The following is a 24,798-nucleotide window of genomic DNA, read 5'->3' on the forward strand; positions in this document are numbered from 1 at the left end:
TAAAAAGCCAAGAGTAAGGGGAAAAAAACCCCAAAATAATATTGATGTTTCCTTTATCCCAACCCCCTACTCCCAGGGCCATGAATTAGAGAAGGCAGCCGGGGAGAACTACCTTCTGCCACGAAGCCCACCACCTACCAGCCTCCCCAGCTTAGACAGGAAGCTTACCCGCCATGCCTCTTGTGCAACTAAGCCAAAACTGTTAGTTCTGAAATGATTCATAATCCAGCAGGGTTCCTCCTGCTTCTCTCTTAAAATCGACCTTTGGTTCTTTGTTCAAAACCAGCCATTTTCATGGCCTCCCTTCCTCTGAACAAGAGCCCCACGCGCCCCGAATCTAGACTGCCCGAGCGGGCCAGGAAGCCTTTCCAACAAAACCACTTCATTCTGGTTTTCAGCCAAGTTCTTTATTATTCTCCTGCTCCACATCCAGGCCACGCTCCTTCAGGTAACCGGTTTACCTATAAATACTATTTGCTTTGTTGACTCATTTTAGAGTGTTCAATATGTGTAGAAATCATGCACCTCAGTTGTTGTCAGGTGTAAAAATCCTTAAGGTGTAGTTGAAATTTCTGCCGTTTCCCACCATCCGGTTATTGAAAAAAGCACAGAAATGTTTCTTCTGTTTAAACACTTCCTTTGCATATTGGCTAGTGACCGCTGCAAGGGCCTTTCCAGTAAATTCGCTGCTCTCTGTGTGCTCTTCCCAGGAGCTTTCTGCTCAGAATATTCGCTGAGGGGATGACGCCCCTTGCTTAGTCTGTGCTGGGCCTCCGCTCCTTCCCCATCCATCCTGACCAGGACACACGCTTGGATAAAGGCATTTAGTGCAATGGGCGAGCGAGGCCAACAGGAGGCAGCTTCCTCACCACCGAGCCCCCAGGTGACACGACCCCGTCCTGCCGGGCCAGTCTCCGGCCCTTTGTCCAGACGCAGGACCGAACATCCTTCATTGAAGGCTGGCGCTTTGGGAAAGAGGCCGTGAGTGCTTTGGGGGTTAATCGACGCCACGTCGTTAAGAAGCCCACACAATCAGTTGGCAGTGACCATGGAGTAGGCCAGCCCGGGCCAGGCCACATCCAGAGGCCACCCCGCGTCCAGACGGCGGACGTTTGTGCAACAGACAAGAAATGAGCATCGTGGGTGACGAAACCCCAAAGCAGAACAGAGACCGGTCAAGTGGCAGCTTCCAGCTTTGCTGGAGAGGCCTCCCTGGAATGTCAGCGACCAAGCGATTCCTTTTCCTCATAGAGCCTTCCAGCTAACCTGCAGTCTACCTTGAGCACGAGTTGGCTGAAAAGAACTCACTCTGGGAATACTTCATGCCCGATTTGGCAGTGGGGTTTCTGTAGGCAGTGAGGTAAGAGAATCACCCTCTCTGGGCCTGGGCCTTGGGAAGCCAGGAGTGGGCCCAAAGGGACCAGCTTCAGCTCGGTAGGAAAGGGATGTTTAAAAAGTCTCCAGTTCCACCAGTCTAAATGCCCTTTGAGATCACCAGCCAAACAGCAGCGGTGCACAGGAGTGCCGTTTCCCCAGGTCCTGAAGCTGCCCCAAACGCTGTGCCCAACAGCCCCCGAAGCCTGGGGTTGGGGCCGGAGGCCGTGTCCCTTTGGCCCCTGGGCGGCTGTGGTCATGATCAGAACAGCAACAGACGCTGAGCTGAGCTCGCTTGGCAGCCCTCTGGTTTTGTTCCTCGTTTTGTTATTTTTTTTTAAGACGACCACAAGAATTTTCACATGATGACATTTAACAAACAACCTTGTGGTTACTCTGATACTTAACACTTCTAAACACAGGAGCAACATAAGACAACAGGGGGACTGTACCTAGTCACGGAGAGAAAACAATGCAGAGATGTGTTCGAAAGAAACCCCTGGAGCGGATGATTGGAAAAAACCAAACCTAAGAAAATACAAGCTGGAAACTTCCATTTACAATAACCAAGGAAGAGAGAAATACAACATGGCATGAATCCCAAAGGAAAGCTTTCTACTGAGGCAGGCTTCTGTCTATGGCAGTGCCACCTCAGCAAGGGGCACACTGTGCCGGAGCCCTTCCCAGGCTAAGCCTCTGTCCCTCTGACCCACTCCAGCACAGAGACGGGCTCATCGTCCTGGAGCAAAGATAAAATCAAGGGCCTGGCGTTCAGCCGCTGCCACATTCGGGTGCCACAGATCGACCATGAAAACCACGCGTGGCCCTTCTTCTGCTGAACCTACAGAGAAAATGGGACATAAGAGAATCATGGAATATTCCCGCCATCTCAGACTGTGCTGTAACTTGGCAGATGTGTTCGTCTTGTCCCTCAGCCCAAGATGCACTAAGCTGCAAATAAGGCTAGAACCTGGAAGGACTTCAAATGCTGGCCTGTTTATAGACCAGGACACACAGACACGCACATGCATAAGTAGTGCAGTGGATGGAACACTGGACTTGGAATCAGGAAGACTCATCTTCATGAATTCAAATCTGGCCTCAGACACTTAACTAGCTATGGGCAAGTCCCTTGACCATATATACCCATATATATGTAGGTAGGAAAATGTATGTCTGTTTATATGTATGAGTGAAAAAATGATGTCCAAATCAGCCATCCAATTCTTAGAATGCCATGCCCAAGAAGATCTCTTTAGAAATCTCCAGCTTCCCAGAACAACCCCTTAGGAGGAGGCATGGAGCCTTAGAAGATCTAGAATGGAACCAGGAAGGGTTTCCCTTCTGAAAATCATACTCACCAAACTTTTAGAGCTGAAATATGGGGAAGGTGAAAATAAAGGTACCATTTCGGAACCTCAGTTGGTAGGAGGGCTCCTTCTTTTTTATCTGTCAGCCTCCTTATGGGATGACTCACTAGGGAGACATTTTAGTGATGGGGAAGATACTTGCCTTCATGGAATGCAGTATGCAGAAAAGAGTCATCAAACAGCAGGCACCGGCCCTCTGCCCAGCACTGGGGCTCTCCTCCTACCACCAGCTCACAGCCACTGGGTGTCTTCAGACCTTTGGGTTCAAAATAAAAGAGAACAAGAGGCACGAGTCAGGAACAGTCAGACATTCAAAGGGCATTCCACTTCAGCAAAGAAAGCATTTAAAAAACCCCAACATAACTAACCTGGTATTATTCAGTCTCGTTACTGTACTAGAAGACACAGTAGGAAGATGGAAATGGCAACTCCAGGATGGCAACACTTGGGATTGTGAGTTTTAAAATTACTATTCAGTAACTAAGTATTATATTTTTAAAGTTTTATTAATAATAACTAGGACAAAAGAACTGCCTGAATTCAGCCCAGTTGCAGGTTCAAAAAGAGAAAGAGGGAGGAGTTACAGCCACTTAAATATAATCACACAAAATGCGGGGACCAAGGAAAAGGGAATTTTGGGAAATACTAAGGGACTTCAGGGGGGACGAAGTCCAAAGGCTCAAAATCTCCATTTATTCAGGACAAAAATCTATTCTTCCTTACCAAACTCTGAGCTCACAGAGGGCAGAGGCTGGGTTGTATTCATCTGTACCTCCTAGACCAAGCTTAGTATTCATTAAACCAAGTCCCTCTGCTAGGGAATTCTGTTTATTGTACTCCAGGTGTTGGCACCTTGTGAATTTTGGTGTTACTCCACCCTGCTTAGTCTTTAGAATTCTAGCAACCAGGAATGTATACACCCCCACGTAAGGATTAACTGTAGGGAAGGATGGCCTATGACCAGCATGTACTAGCAAGTGACAAATCAGAAACAATTGACTGACCCCCTGGGCTGTCCTAAGCCAAGCTTAAGCCACCATTGGTACATGTGAGACACAGGAAGTGATGTAAAGCACTGCCTATATATTTTGCGTCACTTCCTGTGATCACTCTCTCAATGGCATTTTGTGTGCTTACCGCTTTGGTGGACTTTTGCAGTGGAGGAGGAGGAGGAGCTATGTAGCATGGTTTAGGTGAAGCGGTTTCCCTTAAGTACCTTGCTGAGTGAGAAGGCTGACTCCTCTTTTCCTTGACCTGCTAAAGGCCTTTGAGGAGGCCCCTCATCTTAGAGGAGGCCTTGTGGCTGGAAATCGAGTTAGATTTAATCTTCTGAGAAGGCCCCTTGGCTGAGGCCTCTGAACTCCCCTTGGCTTAGGCCAGGCTGCAGAAAATCTTATACCCTTTCCCTTTTCTACTTCTTCTTAATTTCTTCCTTCTATTGTAGTTAAACCACCACAAAATCCCAAACTGACTTGAGTATTTCATTGGGATAGAATTTAAATCCCTGGCAACCACTAATATAATTATTTCATTCTCAACCCAAACATTTACCCTTAATAGTCTGGCGACCACAAAGGGACCCTTAACAACCTCAAAAGGAGATGAGTCCTGATGGCATACCTCATGGTATGCATCACCTCCATAAGGGCCTAATGTGACTTTATCAATACAAGGAGTTTCCTTCATCTCCTACTGGAAGGCCAAAGGAGACCTGGAAGGAAATACTAAAATTGTAGCCTTTCATAGTTGTGACAAATCAGGATGGTTGAAGGATTTGGAAATACATAAAAGAAAACCAGATTAATAACTCAAACCCATTGGAGTCGATGCCAAGTGATGAGCAAGATGATGAGAAAGCCCAAGGAGGAAACACCAAAAGGGAAATGTGGAAACGAGATCACAGGGCTTTCTTTTCTCTAGTATTTATCATCTAAGGTTGAAGGATTCCTAGCATTATAATGATTTGGATGGAAGGAGTTCTAGAATTGCTATGGCTCTAGGCAACTAGGTGGTCCAGTTGGATAGAGCGCCAGCCCTGCTGTTAAAAGGACTTGAATTCAAATCTTGCCCTAGACACTAGGTATAAGGCAGGTCACATAACCCTGTATGCTTAAGTTTCTTCATCTGGAAAATGAACTGGAGAAGAAAATGGCCAGTATCTTTGCCAAGAAAACTCCAAATGGGGTCATGGAGAGTCAGACACAACTAATCACCAAAACAAACGGCTCTAGAATGTTTGAACTAGACAGGAAATCTGAGGTCATATGAACCAGTATTTCCCAATTCAAACCATGCTGCAAGCCCAGGAAAATGCCCAATTTCCCTTCCATAGGTGATGCTATCCTTCATACCCTCAACTTTTTTTTTAATGCTTTACCTTTCATCTTAGAGTCAATACTGTGTATTGGTTCCAAGGCAAAACAGCGGAAAGGGCTAGGCAATGGGGGTTAAGTGACTTGCCCAGGGTCACACAGCTAGGAAGTATCTGAGATCATATTTGAGCCAGGAACCTCCTGCCTCTAGGCCTGGCTCTCAATCCACTACCCAGCTGCCCCCTCAGTTTTTAAGTTTACAGGTTTTTACGATTTTTGGTAATAAAGACTGTAAACCAATAAAGATTTTTTTGTGTTTTAGTAAGACATGGCTTCTCCCTTCAAGAAGCTTCTAGTTTACTAGAGCAAATAAAACATGAATACTCGTGACTGTGATAATAACTATGAAAGAAGAACAAACAAAATATGAATGTAGTTCATAGGAGGGAAAGAACCTTTCGGGTTTAGGGGACCAAAGAAGTAAACCAGTAAAATTTTGCCTTGAGTTGCTACCCCATAACCTCTTGCTTCTGTCATTTATCAGTGAAACCTTCACACTGAAGCCTTTAATTATGATTTAACCGGCTGGCCCTTTCTGGAAAGATTTACCCAGAAGGAAACTTTTCTTTAGATTCACATAAGATCATCAAGAAGGAGCCACAGAAGAGCATTTGGCCCACTGCGCCTCTATTTCTGGCTTCACTGACTCACTATGGCAACTCTGACTGCCCAAGTTCTTTCATTCCCTTGCTGCAATTTCCTTTCCCAATAATGATAAGAGCCGCCATTTCCATGGCCCGCTAGGCCTTACGGAGTGCCCAGCCCAGGACAGCTCCCTCAGAAATGAAGGCTGCTGCAAAGTCAGCAAACGTAGAGGCCGGACGACAGCTGAGGGCCTTCCAGCTCCCGGGCCAGGACTCTCAACCATAACACACGGCCTCCTCTCCAGAGGCGGAACACATAACACTTCCTTCCCGCTGCCATCATCCTGCTGGTAACGTACGCTGTGCCACAAAAACGGATGCAGCCACGTCAGTGCACACATGGTAATTAGTCCAATTAGAGCTAATCTGATTTGTGCACATAATGCATTTCTCAACAGTAGCCAATGTGTTTCCTGGAACGGGCAGACACCGGCCATGGATGACAACGATGACGGGGCCCCAGCTGCCCCAGGATGGATTCCTCGTGCAGGGGTACCAGGAGCTCTAAGCAACATGGGGAAAAGGGGAAGGGCAGTGGGCTTGGAGGCAGGGAACCAGGCTCTGCTGCCATCTGGATGATACTTTTCTAGGCCTCCACTTTTTAAAAAACATTTTTAAAGGGTGGAGGGAGGGAAGGGAGGGAAAGAATATGATTCTTGAAACCAAGGAATAATGTTCTCAATTGACTAAAAAAAATTAAAATTAAAAGAAAAAAGAAAACATTAAAAAAAATAAGCCCATACCTTCTGTTTTAGAAAAACTCCGCCCCTGCCCTCTGCAACAGAGCCCAATTGGAAAATCTGACTTGCAGAGTTGGAATGATGTTTCAGAGACCATTGAGACCAATCCCCACTCAAGGGGTCATTGAAACTTTTTTTTAACTCCCACCTTCCATCTTAGAACCAATACTGTGTTGGTTCCAAGGCGGAAGAGCAGTAAAGGTGAGGCCATTGGGGTTAAGTGACTTACTCAAGGTCAAACAGCTAGGAAGTGTCTGCGATCCTATTTGAACCCGGGACCTCCTGCCTAGAGGCCAGGCTCTCTAGCCACTGAGATATATTTGAGCCTCTACTTTCTTCATCATCAGATAACAAAGTTGGGCTCAGTGATTTTTACAATTTTTTCCTTGCTTCCCTCTTCTATGTGTCTGTGACCTAAAAGCAACCCACCACATCCTGAACAAACAGAAGGCGATTCCTCAAGGCTCACTGACAATCATTAGGCCCGTTACACTGGACAGAGCTCCTCCAATAGGGCACAGTTGGGGCGGAGGGAAGTCTTCCAATCAGTTATTTTCCTGCCCCCCTCCACTGGAGTGGAGAGGAAAGATGCCCTTCCTTCCCACGGGCCTCTGCATGACTCATCACCACTCACCACATTAGAGCCGAAAAACATTCCTGGCTTTGGATCTCCAGCTTGAGTTTCTTTTGTAGACCCACTTTCTAGCTGCCTACCATTTCTCTCCATTGCCAACCAGATTAGCTTTGCTGGCAGAAATGATCCTTGCCCCACATCTCACTACGTGATTGGGTAACGTCTCTGTCCTGGCTAGCATTAGGCATCTTGGAAGCTGGGGAGCAACTCCACGCTGCCAAAGATGGCTTTTCTCTTGGGGCCTTTGTGGTTTAGGAGGGGGATGTTTTGCCTGAAATTCTTTTTCGAAAGAAAGAATAGGACTTTCTCCCTCAACAATGGATGAAGACTCAGTCAGGCGTGGGGGACAGAGAAAGCGGGGTGCCTACTAGCTGTTGTCACTTCATTAATCTAGAGAGCTGCTGGTCTCCCCCAAGACTTAGGTGGATGGGCTACTCCCCTGGGGCTGCCAAAAATCTAACAAGAACATACAAAGAAAGAGAAAAAGGAGCTTTCATGAATGAATTTAAAATGAATCAGGAATAATTAAAATGTCTAAATTGATTAAAATTTAAAAATTGATTTAATGAGTATTTTAACATTTTAATTAATTAATCAAAAACCTGTGTTTAACTTGCATTTATTCCACAAAGTCATGTATTTTGTTCTGGGAGCTGAAGCCAGATGAGATTGTCCTCTGAACTTGACTGATGGTTGGCTGCTGGGAAGGGTATCATGCTCCACTAACATCTGGCTCTTTGGGCTCAAAGGCTGCCTCATTTTGGAGCTCATTGGCAATGCAACCAATACATTAGGAATGCTGGGTAATATATGGGCTATAGATCTCAGCTGCCACTCTAGCCTGGAACGGGTCACATTCAAGAATCAGAGTGGGAAGGTAATGTCCTGGCTCTGGGCAGTGCCCTTTAAGGGGGTGTGAAATTTAGATTACTCCACCCTACTTAGATCTTACTTTATGGAGAAGATGAAATTGTAATCTCCTGATTGAACAATGAAGGTACTTAGTTCTTTCTTTATGGTGAAGCTAGAACTTTAAGCTAAGTCTATTTTTAGATCTTAATACAAAAAGGTGTTAAGTAACTATAAAGGGTAAATTAATCACAAAAAGGTTAAGGAACTAACAAAAGGTGAACTTAAAAGAAGTGTTAAGTAACTCAAAAGATATAATCTAATCAAAGAAGATGAGAACTAAAGAATGGGCAGTCCTGGAGAAAAGCCTCTGATGTGATTGGTTGACGTGAAAATTTAGAGGAGATACAAGAGTAAAAGGTCTATATATATTTTGCATCACTTCCTCTCTCCGGCACCTTGGGTGGCCACAGCTATTGTCTGGTTCAGTGGTAAGTTGCTGACTGAGTTTCCCCTCCTTTACTTTCCAAACTTTATCCTCTTAGAAGCCTCTAATCTCCTTCAGAGACCCAGTGGCGGAGATCTTGAACTCCCCCTGGCACAGGCCAGGTGGGAGAAATCCTATATACCCTCTTCCCTCTTTCTCCTTAAAATCCTTCCTTCTATATTAATTAAAATTACCATAAAATTCCAGACTGACTTGGGTATTTTATTTGGGATTTTTCACTGGCAACCAATTAATTTAGATTTTTAAGTCACAACCCTAAAATTATTTTTATAGTCGGCCCCTGCTGCCAGGGTCCTGCCTCTTTTCTGATCCCAGATGGTTTGCCTGTGAAGAGGGAGGGGTGGCCTCACCCTGAGCTTCTGAGCTGGACATTCCCATCATGAGAGACACGAGACAGCGGGCTCTCTTGGCTACAACCCATTCCCTTCCTGAGAGAGCCTAAAAAAAGGCAAGAAAGGGAACATTCATCCGAGGAGTGCGGATCTCAAGAAAGCTAAAGCTCAGCTGGCTACCCAGGAACCTGGATCTGTGGAAAGATCACTGAATTTGGAATCAGCAGGTCTGGGTTTGACTTTTGCTTCTATTGCCTACTCGCTGTGGGATTCTGGGAAAAGGCACTGATCTTCTCAGATGCTTGTTCCCTCAGCTACAACATGAGAGTGTCAGACTAAATGATTAATAAGGACCTTTCTAATAATAAAGCTTTGAAATCTTTTGATCAGGCGCCCATTACACAGCAAAAACCCAGAGGCCCATCGTTAGGGGACTTGAAATGTGCCTGATGTCTAACTCCAGTTTTCTAGCAGAAAGACCTTCTTTGTCTGATGGACCCCAGTCCATTCACAAGGGTTTGTGTTTTACACGGGACTTCAGGATCTACCATTTCCTAACTGGGTGTAGACTTCCCTCCAAAGGTACAGATCGTGATCCTTCTGGATCTTAATAGTTTCATGAGTTACTTTAATGGAGAAAAAGGCCCACTTGTGGACAACCTTCTAGAAGGCAACAAGCCTCTCCTCACTTATTTAGGCTGGTCTGAAAGCTGCTACTTGGAACCTTTCGAGCAGAGGGACCTGGCAGCCCTGAGTCCTGCTGCTGGAATAATTGCTTTCCAGAGTGTAGAGGAACTTCCACATCGCAGGCATCTGTGTAAGCAATCTCTTGGAGGATATAAATACATTGCACGCACACGTACACACACATACACGCCTTTTACCTTCTATCAAGTCTCCCCGCCTCAAATTTCTCCCAACTCTTCACAGTGCCAGCAGATGACCTTCAGAGGCTGCCTTCATCATAATTGTCATTCAAAGCCCTTTTATGGGGGGCAGCGAGCTAGCACAATAGAAAGACAGGCCTAGAGAGAGGGAGTCCTGGGTTCAAATCTGGCCTCAGACACTTCCTAGCTGCGTGACCCTGGACAAGTCACTTCACCCCTAGCTCTTGCCCTTCTGTCTTCAGTTGATACTAAAACAGAAGGTAAAGGTTTTATTTAAAAAAAAATCACCAAACAACCCTCTGCATATAGTTGTGACCCACTGGCTTGATCTTATCTCACTATTTCCTTTATGTAGTTTCTGTTTCAGCCAAACTGATCTTCTCTTTCCCTCCCTGACTCATCCTGCTTTGGCTCCCTCCTCCCTGAAATGAAATCTGGCCTTTCCTTCAAGGCCATCTTCCTCCTACTATCCTGCCCCACAAACCCTTGCTGGTGAGCTTGATTTCCTCCAGTCCAGCACTCGGCCTATTATCTCCCCTTTGCCCTGAATTCACTCTCCCTTGTATCCTAGCTCCTTGTATTTTTGCCGTCCCCCCATCCAGTTAGACAGCAAGTCTTTGGAAGAAGGACGAGTGAGCCATCTTTTGGGAATCCTCACTACTGCCTTGTATACAGAAGCTCCATGTTTACTGAATTCAATTCAATCATATCAGATCCCTCTTCAAAAATAATGCTTCTCTATCCACTATTCCTGAGTCTGCCATTCAAGGCTCCTCAAACGTCTTTGCTACTCTTATTTCGTGCTTACTACTCCCCAGCTCCTCACCTACCCTCACCCTCAGTACACCTCTGGCACTCCCACCTCCCATCTGGAAAGACCCACTCCCTTACTTTCTATTACCCAGAATCCTCCTGAATTTTCAAGCTATAACTCAAGTGCTGCCTTTCCCCCCCCCAGAAAGCCTCCCCTGACCAGTTCAGACCTCGTCTTCCTCTAACCTCTCCCAATATGACTTGTCTGCTCCACGTGCTCAGGTGGAACAGCACAGACTTCCCTTTTCATGAGGCTGGTCCTCTGCCCTCGCCTCATCTCGACTCTAAGAACTCTGAGGCTGCAGACCTGCCTGCAGCTTCCCTGGAGGGCTGCCCGCTTCCTCCTCTGCCCTTGGTCCAAGGCAGCCCAGACACTCCTTATCTGATGGATGCCTTCCTCCCCTTCCATTGGAGGAGTCTGTTCTCCAGAGTTCCCCTCCCTCCTCTCTAAAGCCAATCCACTGGGATCAGCGGCTTCTGCTAGAAGCTTCCCTTTGCCGAGGCCCCCTTAGAACGCTTCCCTTTCCAAGAATGCTAACAAGGCCAACTGTCAATAGACAGTAACCTCCTTCTTGCCCAGATGGCTGGGGAATGGGGTGTTCTGGTTAATGACTATGTCTGCTTATTTTCCATTTCTGCACTTACAAGAGCAGTTTCCAGAGAATGAGAGAGACAGAGACAGAGAGACAGAGAGAGAGAGAGACAGAGAGACTGAGAGACAGAGACAGACAGAGAGACAGAGAGAGAGCGACAGAGAGACTGAGAGAGAGAGACAGAGACAGAGAGACAGAGAGAGAAGAGAGAGACAGAGAAAGAGACAGAGAGAGAAGAGAGAAACAGGAGAGAAAGAGAGAGGGACAGAGAGAGACAGAGAGACAGAGAGAGAGACAGAGAGACAGAGAGAGAGAAGAGAGAGAGAGAGACAGAGACAGGAGAGAGACAGAGACAGAGACAGGAGATAGAGAGACAGAGAGACAGAGAGACAGAGAGAGCGACAGAGACAGAGACAGGAGAGAGAGAGACAGAGAGAGAGGGAGAGAGAGAGACAGAGAGAGAGGGAGAGAGAGAGAGAGAGAGGCTTGCCACACCACCTCTCCAGTAGACAGTAAGCTCCTTGAGGACAAGGATTGCCTTCTGCCTCTTTTTGTATCTTCAGCACTTGGCATGGTGCCTGGCACAGAGTTGGGGCTTGATAAATGTTGACTGATGAAGCCACAGGACTTCTTTTGGTCCTTTGGGGTGCTGGGATTTCAGCAGTGTGTGGACAACCCTCCTACAGATGCAGGTGGTGATGTTTCCACGCCTTCGTCCCCAAGCATTGCTGTGGCCACAAAGAACTCATACCCTGGTGATATACTTGTGTCTCCCCCATTAGCTGGGCTGATCCCTTTTTTATTTTTAACCCTTACTTTCTGTCTGTTGGAAGCAGATTTCTCTCTCTATTGGGTCACTTTTTTTTTTTAAGTGACAGAATGGAGAGAGAAATTTGCTTCCAATATGTCTAAGTAACAATTCTAAAACAGTGTCTGGGGTCCCATTTGAACTCAGATCCTTTAGGTCCTCTCTAGCCACTATGCCACCTAGCTGTCCTATGAGGCTGATATTACCCCGTCCCTCAAACTCTTACCTTCTGTCTTATTATTGATACTAAGTATTGGTTCCAAGGCAGAAGAGTGATAAAAAGTTAGCGAAATAGGGTGGAGTGACTTGCCCAGGGTCACACAGCTCATGGAATATTGTGCATTGGTTCCAAGGTAGAGGAGCAGTAAGGACTAGGCAAAGGGGATCAAGTGACTTGCCCTGGGTCACCCAGCTAGGAAGTGTCTGAGTCCAAATTTGAACCGTGGTCCTGCTTGGCTCAATCCACTGAGCCACCCAGCTGCCCCCCTTCCTGGGATTTCTGATAACATGAGTTGAGCGTACTTAGGAACGGCCCCTCCTGTAGCCTTTCATCCCTCCTATCCTGACAACTTACGTACCCAAGTGGCATCGGACGCGGATATTGGTAGGTCCATAGTGCTCGGTGATCACCGTCCCGGGACTCAGGACCGAGATGCACGCGTTCCCAAAGACATTGTTACCAATGCAGGTGCGAAGGCTGCCGAGCAAGCGGTACGTCCGTGGGCATTTCCTGCAGTTCCTGGGAATGCACACCCCCTGGTTCACCAAGTAAAAGGTGAACCATTCCCCGCTGGGGGTGCTGTTCATCTTCCATCCTTGCGGAAGGCTGCAGTTGGAGAAAGCCTTGTAGAGGGTCTCGAATTCGCACAGAATCGTCTGGAAGTTGCGCTCCAGCAGCTCCACGTCGTGCTTCTGCGCGTCCCGGGAGAAATAAGGAGTGGTGGGCAAGTCGGGGAGGAAGAAGACCTCGGGCTTCTGGATGGACGGCCGGCTGTTCAGGTAGCGCCCTTGCTCGCGGATGCCCTTGTGGATCCTGCCCATGCCGGACCAGGAATAGCGCTTGGCGTACTCCTGCAAGTTGTGGTAGAGTTTCTGGTTGAGGCCATCGTTGTGGGTGCAGCGCACGCACTCGGGGGACTGGCAGTACACGTAGCCGTTCTGGAGCCCGTTGACGTCCGCGCTCTGCATGAGCGCGTTCACGGTGACGTAGGGCCGAGGCTGCTCGCGGCCCACGTGGTAGCAGTACCACACGAACAGCACCAGCAGGCAGGCCACCGTGGTCAGCGCCGTGGTGTCGCAGTCCCGCACAGACTGGATGCCGGTGGCGATGCAGTCCCGGAGTCCGTCCAGCGACCAGCTCCAGTCCAGCAGCCACGCCACCGACATCTTCGTGCAGCTGTTGTTAGACGTGCGGAGGATGGTCAGGCGATTGGTCCTTGGATGTCCCAAGGGCACCCACACCATGCAGGGCAGCACGGAGGAGGAGAGGGGGCTCAGGAAGGGGAAGGCATGGCTGCGGCTGCTCCCTGCACGCCGGCCTGGGCTTCATGGACGAATCCCGGGACGCCGGACCACCTCTTCATTTCTGGCCAAAGTCATTGCCACGTGGGAGGGGAGGGAGGGGGCAGACCAGGCAGAGTTGGGTTCCTTAGCTGGGACGAGTCATTCTCCAATAGTCCCGAAGCGGCTCAAGGCTGGGAAAAGTGAAGACCCAGAAGTGGGTTAGGTTTCTCATGCGCGTTTAAAATATAAGCTCCCCAATTAGACTGTGTGTTCTTTAAACTCTTGCCATCTGTCTTAGTAGGACTTCTCTCTCTCTCTGAGTCTCTCTGTCTCTCTCTCTGTCTGTCTCTCCCTCTCCCTCTCTCTCTCTCTCTCCCTCCTTCTCTCTCTCCCTCCTATCTCTGTCTTACTGCCTTTCTCTCTCTTTCTTTTCTCTTTAATTCTCATTCTCTCCTTATCACTCTCATTCATTCTCATTCACACTCTTTCTCTTTAATTCTCTCATAATCACTTTCATTCTTTCTCCCCTCTCTTTCTTTTTTATTCTCTCTCCCCCCTCTCCCTCCCTCTTTCTCTTTTATTCTCATTCTCTCATCACTCTCATTCATTCTTATTCTCTCTCATTCTCATCCACTCTTTTCATTTTCTCATTATCACTCTCATTATTCTCCTTTTCTCTTCTCTCCCTTCCACCCCCCCTCTCTATCCCTCTCTCTCTCCCTCTCTCTCTCCCCTCTCTGTCTCCTCTCTGTCTGTCTGTCTCTCTCTTTCCTTCTCTCTCTGTCTCCCTCCTCCCCATCTGTCTGTCTCTCTCCCTCTCTCTTTGTCTCTCTCTCTGAGTCTCTCTGTCTGTCTGTCTCTCTCTCTCCCTCTCTGTCTCTCTTTCCCTCCCCCTCTCTGTCTGTCTCTGTCTGTCTCTCTCACTCTCCGTCCTTCTCTCTCTCTCTCTCCTCTCTCTCTCTCTGTCTTACTGCCTTTCTCTCTCTCTCTTTTCTCTTTCATTCTCATTCTCTCCTTATCACTCTCATTCATTCTCATTCACTCTTTCTCTTTAATTCTCTCATAATCACTTTCATTCTTTCTTCTCTTCTCTTTCTTTTTTATTCTCTCTCCCCCTCTCTCCCTCCCTTTCTCTTTTATTCTCATTCTCTCATTACTCTCATTCATTCTTATTCTCTCTCATTCTCATCCACTCTCTTTTCATTTTCTCATTATCACTCTCATTTTTCTCCTTTTCTCTCTTCTCTCTCTCTCTCTCTCCCCTCTCTGTCTCTGTCTCCTCTCTGTCTCTCTCTGTCTCTGTCTCTGTCTCCCCTCTCTGTCTCTGTCTCCTCTCTGTCTGTCTGTCTTTCTCTCTTTCCTTCTCTCTCTGTCTCCCCCCCCCCTAAATCCTTACCTTCCATCTTAGAATCAAGGAAGAAGAGCAGTAAGGGCTAAGCAATGGGGTTAAATGACTTGCCCAGGGTCACAGAGCTATGAAATGTCTGAGGTCAAATTTGAACCCTGGACCTCCCTCCCATCTCTAGGTTTGGCTCTTTATCCATTGAGCCACCCAGCTGCCCCCTTAATATTAATTCTAAAACAAAAAAGAGGCAAGGGCTAGGAAATCAGGATTAAGTGACTTGCCCAGGGTCACAGAGCTATGAAATGTCTGAGGTCAAATTTGAACCCTGGACCTCCCATCTCTAGGCTTGGCTCTCCATCCATTGAGTCACCCAGCTGCCACCCCTTAGTATTAATTCTAAAACAAAAGAGAAGCAAGGGCTAGGAAATCAGGGTTAAGTGACTTGTCCAGGATCACATAGCTGGGGCCATATTTGTTTTGAGGTGATTGATTTTCCTTTTTTTTTCGGGTGTGTGGATGGCTTCTTAGGTCCTACCACCACCATGCAACAACCCCTCAGGCTACATTTGAACCCAGATCCTCCTGATTTCAGACCCAGCTCTCTATCTACCATGCCACCTAGCCGCCCCTAGATTAGGTATTGATGGGAGAGCCCGATTTCCATTTCATCAATGGCTGGTCTCCACTAACAGAAGGTGCTTCCTAGATGCTTCACTAGATAGGCTTAGATCCTCAAGCTTCTGAGGCAAAGGGCAAAGGAGGCTGTTTGATCAGAGCCCAAGTTTTGCTTTCTAAGATTAATTAGAGGATCCCAGAGCTGGAAGGGACCTCGGAGGTCATTTGGGGAAAGAAAAAAAATTGAGCACTAGAGAAGTGAGGTGACTTGCCCAAGGTCAGCCAGCCAGGAAGTGGCAGAGTGGGGATCAGCTTAGCTTAGTTTATATTTTTAAAGCATTTTAAGGTTTTTTTTTGTTATTGTTCAGTCATTTTTCAGTCTTGTCCAACTATGTGACCCCATTTGGAGTCTTCTTGGCAGAGATCCTGGAGTAATTTTCCATTTCCTTCTCTAGCTTATTTTACAGAGAAGGAAACGAAGGTAAACAGGGTGAAGTGACTTGCTTAGGGTCATCCATCTCTTGTCTGGGGTCAGATTTGAACTCAGGATGAGTCTTCCTGACTTCAGGTCCTGGACTCTGGCCACTTGGGCCCCTAGGCTTGCCGATCACTTTCTAGATAACGTTACACGTGACCCTTGTGAGAGCCCTGTTATTCCCATTTTTTTACCCACGTTGCTCTCTGGTGTCAGCCATGAGCATCCTTCTCTTTGGAATCTCTGAGAGAGGAGATGAGACGTCTGCTGGGTTAGACCTCGAGAAGGTACTTGGTCCTTGATTGGAAATCAGTTAGGTAGCTCCGTATTCTCTCCTGCGAAGGGGAGAAAAGCAGAGGATGCAGCCTAAAGTCGCTACCAACCAGGAACGCAAATGTGGCCCTTTTCCAGGAATCCTCTCCTTTTCACAGCACAAGAGATGCAGAGCAAGTGCTGGTGGGCCATGGAGCCTCCCCCTGACCCCTTTAGGGCTGCTGGTAGCAGTATCTAGCTGCAGGGAAGCTCAGTGGTCCAATGGTTAGAGACAGCACTGGCCTTGGAACCAGGAAGAGTTCCAATCTGGGCTCCAGACATTTCCTAGCTAGCGTGTGACCTTGGGCCATTCCCTTTTCTCTGTTTGTCTCAGTTCTTCATTTGTAAAATGAGCTGGAAAAGGAAACGGCGAATCACTCCAGTTTCTTTGCCAAGAACACTCCAAACGGGGTCACAAAGAAACACAGAATCTAGTAAACCCATGACAAGAAATGGTTACGGCACCATCGGAACCTAATTTCTATTGCCGAGCAAGTTCCCGGGGGATCTGGCTCAGCCTACCCAGGCGGCTCTACCCTGATGATGCTGTGAAAATGCGAGGAGCGTCCAGCTGCTCAGAGAAGTCAGGAGTAACGGGCTTGGAGGCGAACTCAGCCCTAACTGGGGGAGCCGTCCCTGGTCCCAGAAAGCTGCCTGTGTAAACGGGGGGCTATTTGAGAGGCAAACTATTTGGGTGGAAGTTCACGGATTTTAGAACCAAAGCAAATGGGTCTTTATTCTAGAATGTATCTTAGAATGTAAGTTCCCTAGCTGCGTGACCCTGGGCAAGTCACTTAACCCCCATTGCCTAGCCCCTACCAGTCTTCTGCCTTGGAACAGATGCACAGGACTGATTCCAAGGCAGGAAAGAAGGGTTCAAGAAGAAGCACATTTGATCAGTGACTGCTGAGACTATAAGCCAACACTGAGTGGATCTCGACTGACCCACAATGGGTCAGCACTCCAAATGTTTCTGGTTTCTTTCCCCAGTTTTATAGAGAACAAAATGGAAGAGAAATCTCAAGAGTTTCTCGATCCCATTCTCACTGTTTCCATGTTTGGAATGGATAAACAATGAGCTAAAAACAAGGCCATCGGCCAGTCAAAAATATTTATTAGGCGCCATGATATTTTTGTTTTTAGAAGCTGCAAACAGAGTTCTGATGGCACTGACCAAAGATTTGGAGCTGGAAGGGCCTTCGAGGTCATCCTGTCCACCCCCGCATCTGACATATCTGATATGTGATATTTGAGTATCAACTACACAAAGAAAACACTTCTTCCCCTAAAAGCCACTTAGCAGAGAGTTGAGTTTCCAGGGGATCCGTTTATACTTCTTTAGGTTCTTTTTGAAATTACTGAATAGGTAAGGCATAGCAATCAGTCTTGGGTTCAAATTTGGCCCAAGACACCTCCTAGCTGTGTGACCCTGGACAAGTCACTTATACTCCCATTGCCTCGTCTTATCATTCTTCTTCCTTGGAACCAATACACAGTTTGATTCTAAGACAGAAGGTCAGGGTTTAAAAAAAAGGAAAGGAAAGGAAAGGGGAAGCGGAGGGAAGGGGAAGGGGAAGGGGAAGGGGAAGGGAAGGAAGAGGAAGGGGAAGGAAGGGGAAGGGGAAGGGGAAGGGGAAGGGGAAGGGGAAGGGGAAGGGGAAGGGGAAGGGGAAGGGGAAGGGGAAGGGGAAGGGGAAGGGGAAGGGGAAGGGGAAGGGGAAGGGGAAGGGGAAGGGGAAGGGGAAGGGGAAGGGAAGGGAAGGGAAGGGAAGGGAAGGGAAGGGAAGGGAAGGGAAGGGAAGGGAAGGGAAGGGAAGGAAAGGAAAGGAAAGGAAAGGAAAGGAAAGGAAAGGAAAGGAAAGGAAAGGAAAGGAAAGGAAAGGAAAGGAAAGGAAAGGAAAGGAAAGGAAAGGAAAGGAGAAAGAAAAGAGAAAAGAAAAAAGAAGAGAAAAGAGAAAAGAAAAGAAAAGAAAGAAAAGAGAAAAGAAAGAAAAGAAAAGAGAAAAGAAAGAAAAAGAAAAGAAAAAGAGGGGAAGGCACCTGATATAACAATTGGAAATAAATGTTTGCCCTTTGCCTAGGAAGCTGTGGAGTCTAGACCTGTCTAATAAAGCACATAAGCTTTCCCTCAGATAGGGCTGATGTTGTCTCATGACTTCTCTTAGCAGCTGGACGCTCCGCATGTTTTCACGGAATCATCAGGGTAGAGCCACCTGGGTAGGCTGACCCGGAACCCTGGGGCCCAGGACAAGGGCTTCAGAGACTTACTGGGCAATAGAAATCGAGTTCTGATGGTGACGTCACCGTTTCTTGTCATGTGGGTGCTCTGTACTCCTTTTGGTTGTCAATCAAGGTTTTCGGGGCTTCCGGCATCCTCCCAGCACTCTCCTTCCCCAAGTCCTCCCTCCTCTCCCCTGTGGTGGTTTGTTTCTCCTTTAGGGCAAGGTAGGCAAACAAGGGTGAGGCCTTTCAACTTAGGAATTCCTTTCCTGGAACTGAGGATTCCTGGAAATCCTGTGTGTGGCAGTTGAGGAGGGCCCATTGGAGAGAACCATAATAACCGCCTGGATTTTCAGACTCTCTTTTTTTTTTTTAAACCCTCACCTTCTGTCTTGGAGTCAATACTGTGTATTGGCTGCAAGGCAGAAGAGCAGTATGGGCTAGGCAATGGGGGTCAAGTGACTTGCCCAGGGTCACACAGCTGGGAAGTGTCTGAGGTCAGATTTGAACCCAGGACTTCCCGTCTCCAGGCCTGACTCTCAATCCACTGAGCTACCCAGCTGCCCCTTCAGACTCTCTTGAGGGGAAAGGGAAGCAATAATCTCAAAGATTAAAATAATAAAAAATAAAATAAAAAAATAACTGAACAGGTAGACATCCACGAGAGGAAACCCCAAGCTGCCTCTCGAATCGCAGGTGTTTCAGTCAAACACATGAAGAGAGATGCTGGTTTCCATAAGGGGTGCCCCTCCCTACCCATGTTGCCAATTTACAGATCTCTCTCCAAGGAGAGGCTGAGATGATAAACAAATGACTGGTGGGAACACGAGGCCAGGAACTCCCGATTCGATTCTCTGCCCAGTGCTCTCCACGAGACTATAAACAGTCTGAAATAGGGACTTGCCATGGCTGTCGGCTGTTCTGGGGGCCCGGCCAAACTATGCCGCCTTTCAGCACCCAGATTATCTCCTCTGATCATCACTACAACCCCGAGAGGATCCCTGCGGTTCTTATTCTCATCGGGCAGATGAGGAAACTAAGGCTGAGAACGTGAAGGAACGCTAATGTCTGGGGCAAAATCTGAGCACAAACCTCAAGTCCTGGGGCTAGCAAAATTGAGGCAAGGACTTCAGCCAGCATGCTTTGCTGCTTCTCAATTCACTGTGTCTGCAATAAGCAGTGAAGGCCTTCAATTGTTTAAAAACAAAGACAAAAAACCCAAACAGGCACAGGCGACTGAATGTCAGACCGGGAGTCTCTCAAGGACTTGGGTTCAAAATTACCCTAAAATACTTGTAACCCTGGGCAAGTCACTTAGCTCTGATTGCCTAGCCCTTGCTGCTCTTCTGTCTTAGAATTGATAAGAAGACAGAAGGTAAGAGTTTTAAAAAATAGGTAGACACAACTCACTTTAAGAGTAGAAAGTAGGAGGCAGTTAGGTTGTTCAGTGGTTAGAGAGGCAGACCTGAAGACAGGAGGTCCTGGCTTTAAATTGGACTTTAGACACTTTCTAGCTGTGTGACCTTGGGCAAGTCACTTAACTCTGATTGCCTAGCCCTTGCTGCTCTTCTGTCTTAGAATTGATAAGAAGACAGAAGGTAAGAGTTTTAAAAAATAGGTAGACACAACTCACTTTAAGAGTAGAAAGTAGGAGGCAGTTAGGTTGTTCAGTGGTTAGAGAGGCAGACCTGAAGACAGGAGGTCCTGGCTTTAAATTGGACTTTAGACACTTTCTAGCTGTGTGACCTTGGGCAAGTCACTTAACTCTGATTGCCTAGCCCTTGCTGCTCTTCTGTCTTAGAATTGATAAGAAGACAGAAGGTAAGAGTTTTAAAAGATAGGTGGACACAAATACAACTCACTTTAAGAGTAGAAAGTAGGAGGCAGTTAGGTTGTTCAGTGGTTAGAGAGGCAGACCTGAAGACAGGAGGTCCTGGCTTTAAATCTGACTTTAGACACTTTCTAGCTGTGTGACCCTGGGCAAGTCACTTAACCCCAACTGCCTAGCTCTTACTACCCTTCTGTCTTGGAACAGACACTTAATATCAATTCTAAGACAAGAGGTAAGGGTTTTGTTTTTTTTAAAGGGTAGAAAGTAACCATCAGAAGCCATCCTTCTTTTGGCAGGGAGCAAGCAGTTATTAATTACAGTTACAGTGTCAATTAAACATTTTTACAAAGATGCATTTCATGTGTTCCTTACAACAATCCTAGGAGGTAAGTGTTATTATGATCCCCATTTGACAGATGAGGAAACTGAGACTCAGGGGGGTTATGACTTTCCCAGGACCAAAAGCTAGAGTAGTACTAGTGCCCAGGAGATCAGCTAACTCGCCCAAGGTCACACAGTCATACTAAAAGACAAGCCCCAAACTCCAGCCCGAGGCTAGCTCTCAAGCCCAGGGTCCTGGCCCCTCCGGTGCTAGGTGTCACACACCACCAAATCTCAGACTGATCTGGCTGGTCTAGACTGGGAACATAAAGTCTGAGATCATTGGCCGAGGCCCGGAGAGAGGCTACGTTTAAGCCAATCTCGTGCCTGCTGCTCCTGGAGCCTTTGCAAAATCTTGGTACCTCCCTGAGTGCTAGTGTTTAGCCCATGACAACAAGCCCGACTCACATTCACACAGCATTTCACGGTTTACACGGCACTTTGTTCTCGACAACCTGTGAGGTAGAGAGTGTTAAGATCATTAACCTGATTTGACAGACAAAGGAAGGCGCCTCGGAGAAGAGAAGGGACTTGGCAGGGCTGGATTTCCAGCTTCCAGTCACTGCTTCTCTGTACTTAATAAATGTTTACAACATGTATGAATGCCCAGGAACTGCTGAGGCTAAATGGTGCCTTGTAGCTGGACCCCTGCAGTCTCTGGTCTCCTTATGTGTAGCCCTCGCTCTCCTCCCTGCAAATACAGACGGGGTTATCTTTCAGTGCAATGGCTGGTCTTCCTCCTTGAACCAGCAGGATTTATTCCAAAAGCCTAGATTAAGTGCCTGCTTTGGGTCAGGTGCTAGCTAGGTTCCAGTAGGCATACAATCCCCTTTTTCTTTTTTAACCTCTCACCTTCTGTCTTAGAATCAATACTGTGTATTGGCTCCAAGGCAGAAGAGTGGTAAGGGCTAGGCAATGGGGGTGAAGTGACTTGCCCAGGGTCACACAGCTGGGAAGTGTCTGAGGTCACATTTGAACCCAGGACCTCCCATCTCTAGGCTTGGCTCTCTATCCACTGAGCTACCCAGCTGTCCCTCCCATACAGTCGGACTACTTTAAGAGCACCTATCGTGTGCCTAGTCCTGTGCCAAAAAAACTGGCAGGATCTGATATGCAGAGTAGGCAATCTAGTAGATGTGCTGTTTACCAAAAGCTCCAAGATGACCTGTCTGGGGGGCAAACTGTAGAATCTGGAGAGCTAGTCAGGTAGCTGAGTGAATTGAGAGGCCAGGCCTGGAACTGGAAGGTCCTGGGTTCGAATATGCTCTCAGATACTGGCTAGCTGTGTGATCCTGGGCAAGTCACTTAACCCCATTTCCCCTAGCCCTGACCACTCTTCTGCCATAGAATTGAAATTTAGTATTAATTCTAAGATAGAAGGTAAGGAAGGGTTTGAGAAAACATCTAGTCACAGAAGCACAGAATCTCCGGGCTAGAAGAGATCTCAGTAGCCTTCCAGTCCAGCCCATACCTGAACCAAAATCTTGTCATCTAGCCTCTGCCTGAAGACAGCCAATGCAAGAGAACTCACAGCCTCCCAAGGCAGCCTCTTACGCTTTGGGATAGCTTGACTAGTTAGAAAGTTTTCTCTTATATCCAGCCTAAATGTGCCTCTTGGAACTTCCACTCACCATTCTGGGTTCTAGCCTGATCTTATCTGAATGACAAGAGAGCTGTCCTGTCACCCCCAAGGCTTCTCTATGCTAGGCATCTCCTGTGCCTTCAACCAATCCAATAGGGGTATGAATTCAAGGCCATCCACCATGCTACTTTGGACACTGTGAAGCTTTTCAAGGCCCTTCCTAAACAGCAATGTCCAGAATAGAGCGTACTACTTCTGACATTGCCACACCAGGACAGGGTTCAGAAGGACCATTATAACCGATGAAGATTGCACTTGCTTTTTGACTGCCATATCACACCATTGACTCAAGCTGAGTTTGTAATCCACTAAAATCTCTGATTCCTTCCTTCCCTCCCTTCCTTCTTTCCCTCCCTCCTTTTCCTTCCTTTCTTCCTTCCCTCCCTCCTTTTCCTTCCTTCTTTCCTTCCTTCCTTCCTCCTTTTCCTTCCTTCCTTCCTTTCTTCCTTCCTTCCTTCCTTCCTTCCTTCCTTCCTTCCTTCCTTCCTTCCTTCCTTCCTTCCTTCCTTCCTTCCTTCCTTCCTTCCTTCCTTCCTTCCTTCCTTCCTTCCTTTCCTTCCTTCCTTCCTTCCTTCCTTCCTTCCTTCCCTCCTTCTTTCTTCCTTCCCTCCCTCCTTTTTCTTCCTTTCTTCCTCCTTTCCTCCCTCCCTTCCTCTCATCCTTTCTTCCTTCCTCCCTTCCTTCCACATTAATAGGAGTCTTTGCCTAACCATGACTGCTCCCCCTTTCTTGTACTTGTGACATCCATTCTTTAGACCCAAGTACAAGAGTTAACATTTCTCCCCATTAAATTTCACTTTATTAGCTTCAGGCCAGTGAGTTTGTCTATCACATTCTAGTCCACTCCCCCATTTTTACGGATGGAGAAAAGGCCCAGAGAGTGTGAGTGACTTGTCTCTGGTCATAGAAGTAGTAAGAAAATGAGTCACCAGCTGAAAACAAGTCTTTTGACTTTGGTCTCTCCCAGCTTACATCCATGATCTTGTGACCCCCAAATCTAGGTGCTAATCAGTAGATTTGGGGAGATGGGGGCTCTAAGGGTCAATCTAATTTTTCATCTCGTTTTAAAGCTTAAGGTTTGGGAACTCTAATCAAAGGGGTTAGATAACCCTGGCAGAAGTAATCAGGGCTGGGGCAGGTAGGAAGAGGCCTTTCCAGGGAAAACAGACTGTCCCCTCCCCCATTCCTAGCATTTGGAGGCAGAGATGGAGAGAAGAGAGAGTAGGTGGGAGAGAAGGAGGCAGGGGAAACAAGGGACACGGGAAAGGGGTAGAAATGAGATGAGAAAAGAGTGGAATGGGGAAGGGAGGAGAGAGGGAAAGGAAGAAGTGAGAAGGAGTAGGGAAGGAGAGAAGTAGAAGGTAGGGGGAGAGAAGAGAGGGGAGTTAAGGAGTGGGGAGAGGACAGGAAGGGGAAGGAAGAGAGGAGAGGGAACAAGGAGTCAAAAGAGTGGGGAGAAAGGAGACAGGAAGGAGGAAAAGAAGAGGCTAGGGAAGGATAGTTGGGAGAGGGAGGAAGAAGATGGGGAGGGGGAGGAGAGAGGATGATGGGAAAGGGGAGGGAGATGGGGAGAAGGGGTAGTGGTGGGGAGAAGGAGGGATGAAGAGGGATGGAGAGGCAGGATGGAGAGGGAGATGAGCAGAGGGCGGTGGGAGCCTCTGACCCTTGGGGTCAGGCCGGGCTGGGGTCCAGGGGATCCCCTTCCTCTTTTCCCCCTCCCCATCCTTCCTCCTATTCCATCCCTCGGGCGCTCCTCGTTCACTCGTCCCTTACCTGGCTCTGGCCGCGCCCGGGGCCGGGGGCTGCCTCCGCCCTCGGCCCGCCCAGCCTGGGAGGGTGGGGGTGGCTGGCCGCCCCCTCCTTTTCCTTTTCCTTTTCCTCCTCCTCTCCTCCTGGCCGCCGCCTCGCGGGGATGCCTCCTCCTCCGCTGCCTCCCCGGCCCCGACCCCCGCTGCTGCCGCTGTGCTCGCTCCGCGGAGCCGGGCGGGGGAGGGACCACAACTCCCACAATGCGTCGCGCCGGGCCCCAGCCGCGATTGGAGGGGCGGTGACGGGGGGGCGGGACCGAGGAGCGCGCGCACGGAGGCGCGCTCTGCGGGGCGCGTGGCTCGAGGGCGCGCAGGGGGGCGCTGGGGCAGGGGAGAAGGGGTAAGGGAAAGACTGGGAAGAGAAGGAGGCCGCGCCTCGAGGGCACTGAGCCCGCGGGCTGGACGCTGGTCTAGGGGCCGTGGTGGCCTTGACCTTGAAGAGCAGGGATCTCACTGCCTGGACTGTCCAGTGCAGGCTGCGGAGCAAGAGCCCGCCCTACCTCTGCTTGGATACCTCCAGGAATGGGGAACTCATGACCCATTTCATCAGCCCATTCCATTGAGGGAAGAAGGAAGTGAACAAGGAGCTCTCTTCGGGGCACGTTTTTTCCTGACTTCTGGCCCACATTGGCTTCTTTGCAGCTTCAGCCCATTGCCCCGGGACCAAAAGAACCAGGCTCATCCTTCATCCATTTGACAGCTGTCACGCCATCCTAAATCGCAGAGCAATAAGGCTTTCCGT

At 48.1% G+C, this 24,798-nt stretch overlaps 1 protein-coding gene across 5 annotated transcripts; it reads right to left on the reverse strand.

The window, feature by feature from the left end:
• Window positions 1-388: 388 nt before the first annotated feature.
• ASPHD2 (aspartate beta-hydroxylase domain containing 2) lies at window positions 389-24,258 on the reverse strand. Of its 5 annotated transcripts, none has more exons than XM_056821565.1 (6): window positions 24,022-24,258; window positions 21,015-21,061; window positions 16,061-16,197; window positions 12,503-13,618; window positions 2,887-3,000; window positions 389-2,215 (listed from the first exon to the last, which is right to left on the reverse strand). In XM_056821565.1, exons 4-6 carry the CDS (start codon window positions 13,386-13,388, stop codon window positions 2,106-2,108), a joined length of 1,110 nt encoding a protein of 369 aa, XP_056677543.1. In that variant the 5' UTR covers window positions 13,389-13,618; window positions 16,061-16,197; window positions 21,015-21,061; window positions 24,022-24,258; the 3' UTR covers window positions 389-2,105. The 5 variants fall into 5 exon arrangements, with proteins under 5 accessions (XP_056677543.1, XP_056677544.1, XP_056677545.1 ...); XM_056821566.1 differs by having other exon boundaries at window positions 16,057-16,197; XM_056821567.1 differs by lacking the exon at window positions 21,015-21,061.
• Between the last annotated feature and the right edge of the window lie 540 nt (window positions 24,259-24,798).

This window comes from Monodelphis domestica, chromosome 3, assembly GCF_027887165.1.
Source record: "Monodelphis domestica isolate mMonDom1 chromosome 3, mMonDom1.pri, whole genome shotgun sequence".
Lineage (NCBI taxonomy): Eukaryota > Metazoa > Chordata > Mammalia > Didelphimorphia > Didelphidae > Monodelphis > Monodelphis domestica.

Excerpts from the sequence above, each read along its gene's own strand:
- ASPHD2 (XM_001364511.5), bottom strand. The coding sequence starts at position 13,388 with ATGGTGTGGGTGCCCTTGGGACATCCAAGGACCAATCGCCTGACCATC. Across the intron at positions 3,001-12,502 it reads CCGCGTCCGATGCCACTTGG|GTCTGAAGACACCCAGTGGC; the intron begins GTACGTAAGTTG and ends TTGAACCCAAAG. Across the intron at positions 2,216-2,886 it reads GCATACTGCATTCCATGAAG|GTTCAGCAGAAGAAGGGCCA; the intron begins GCAAGTATCTTC and ends TTTTCTCTGTAG.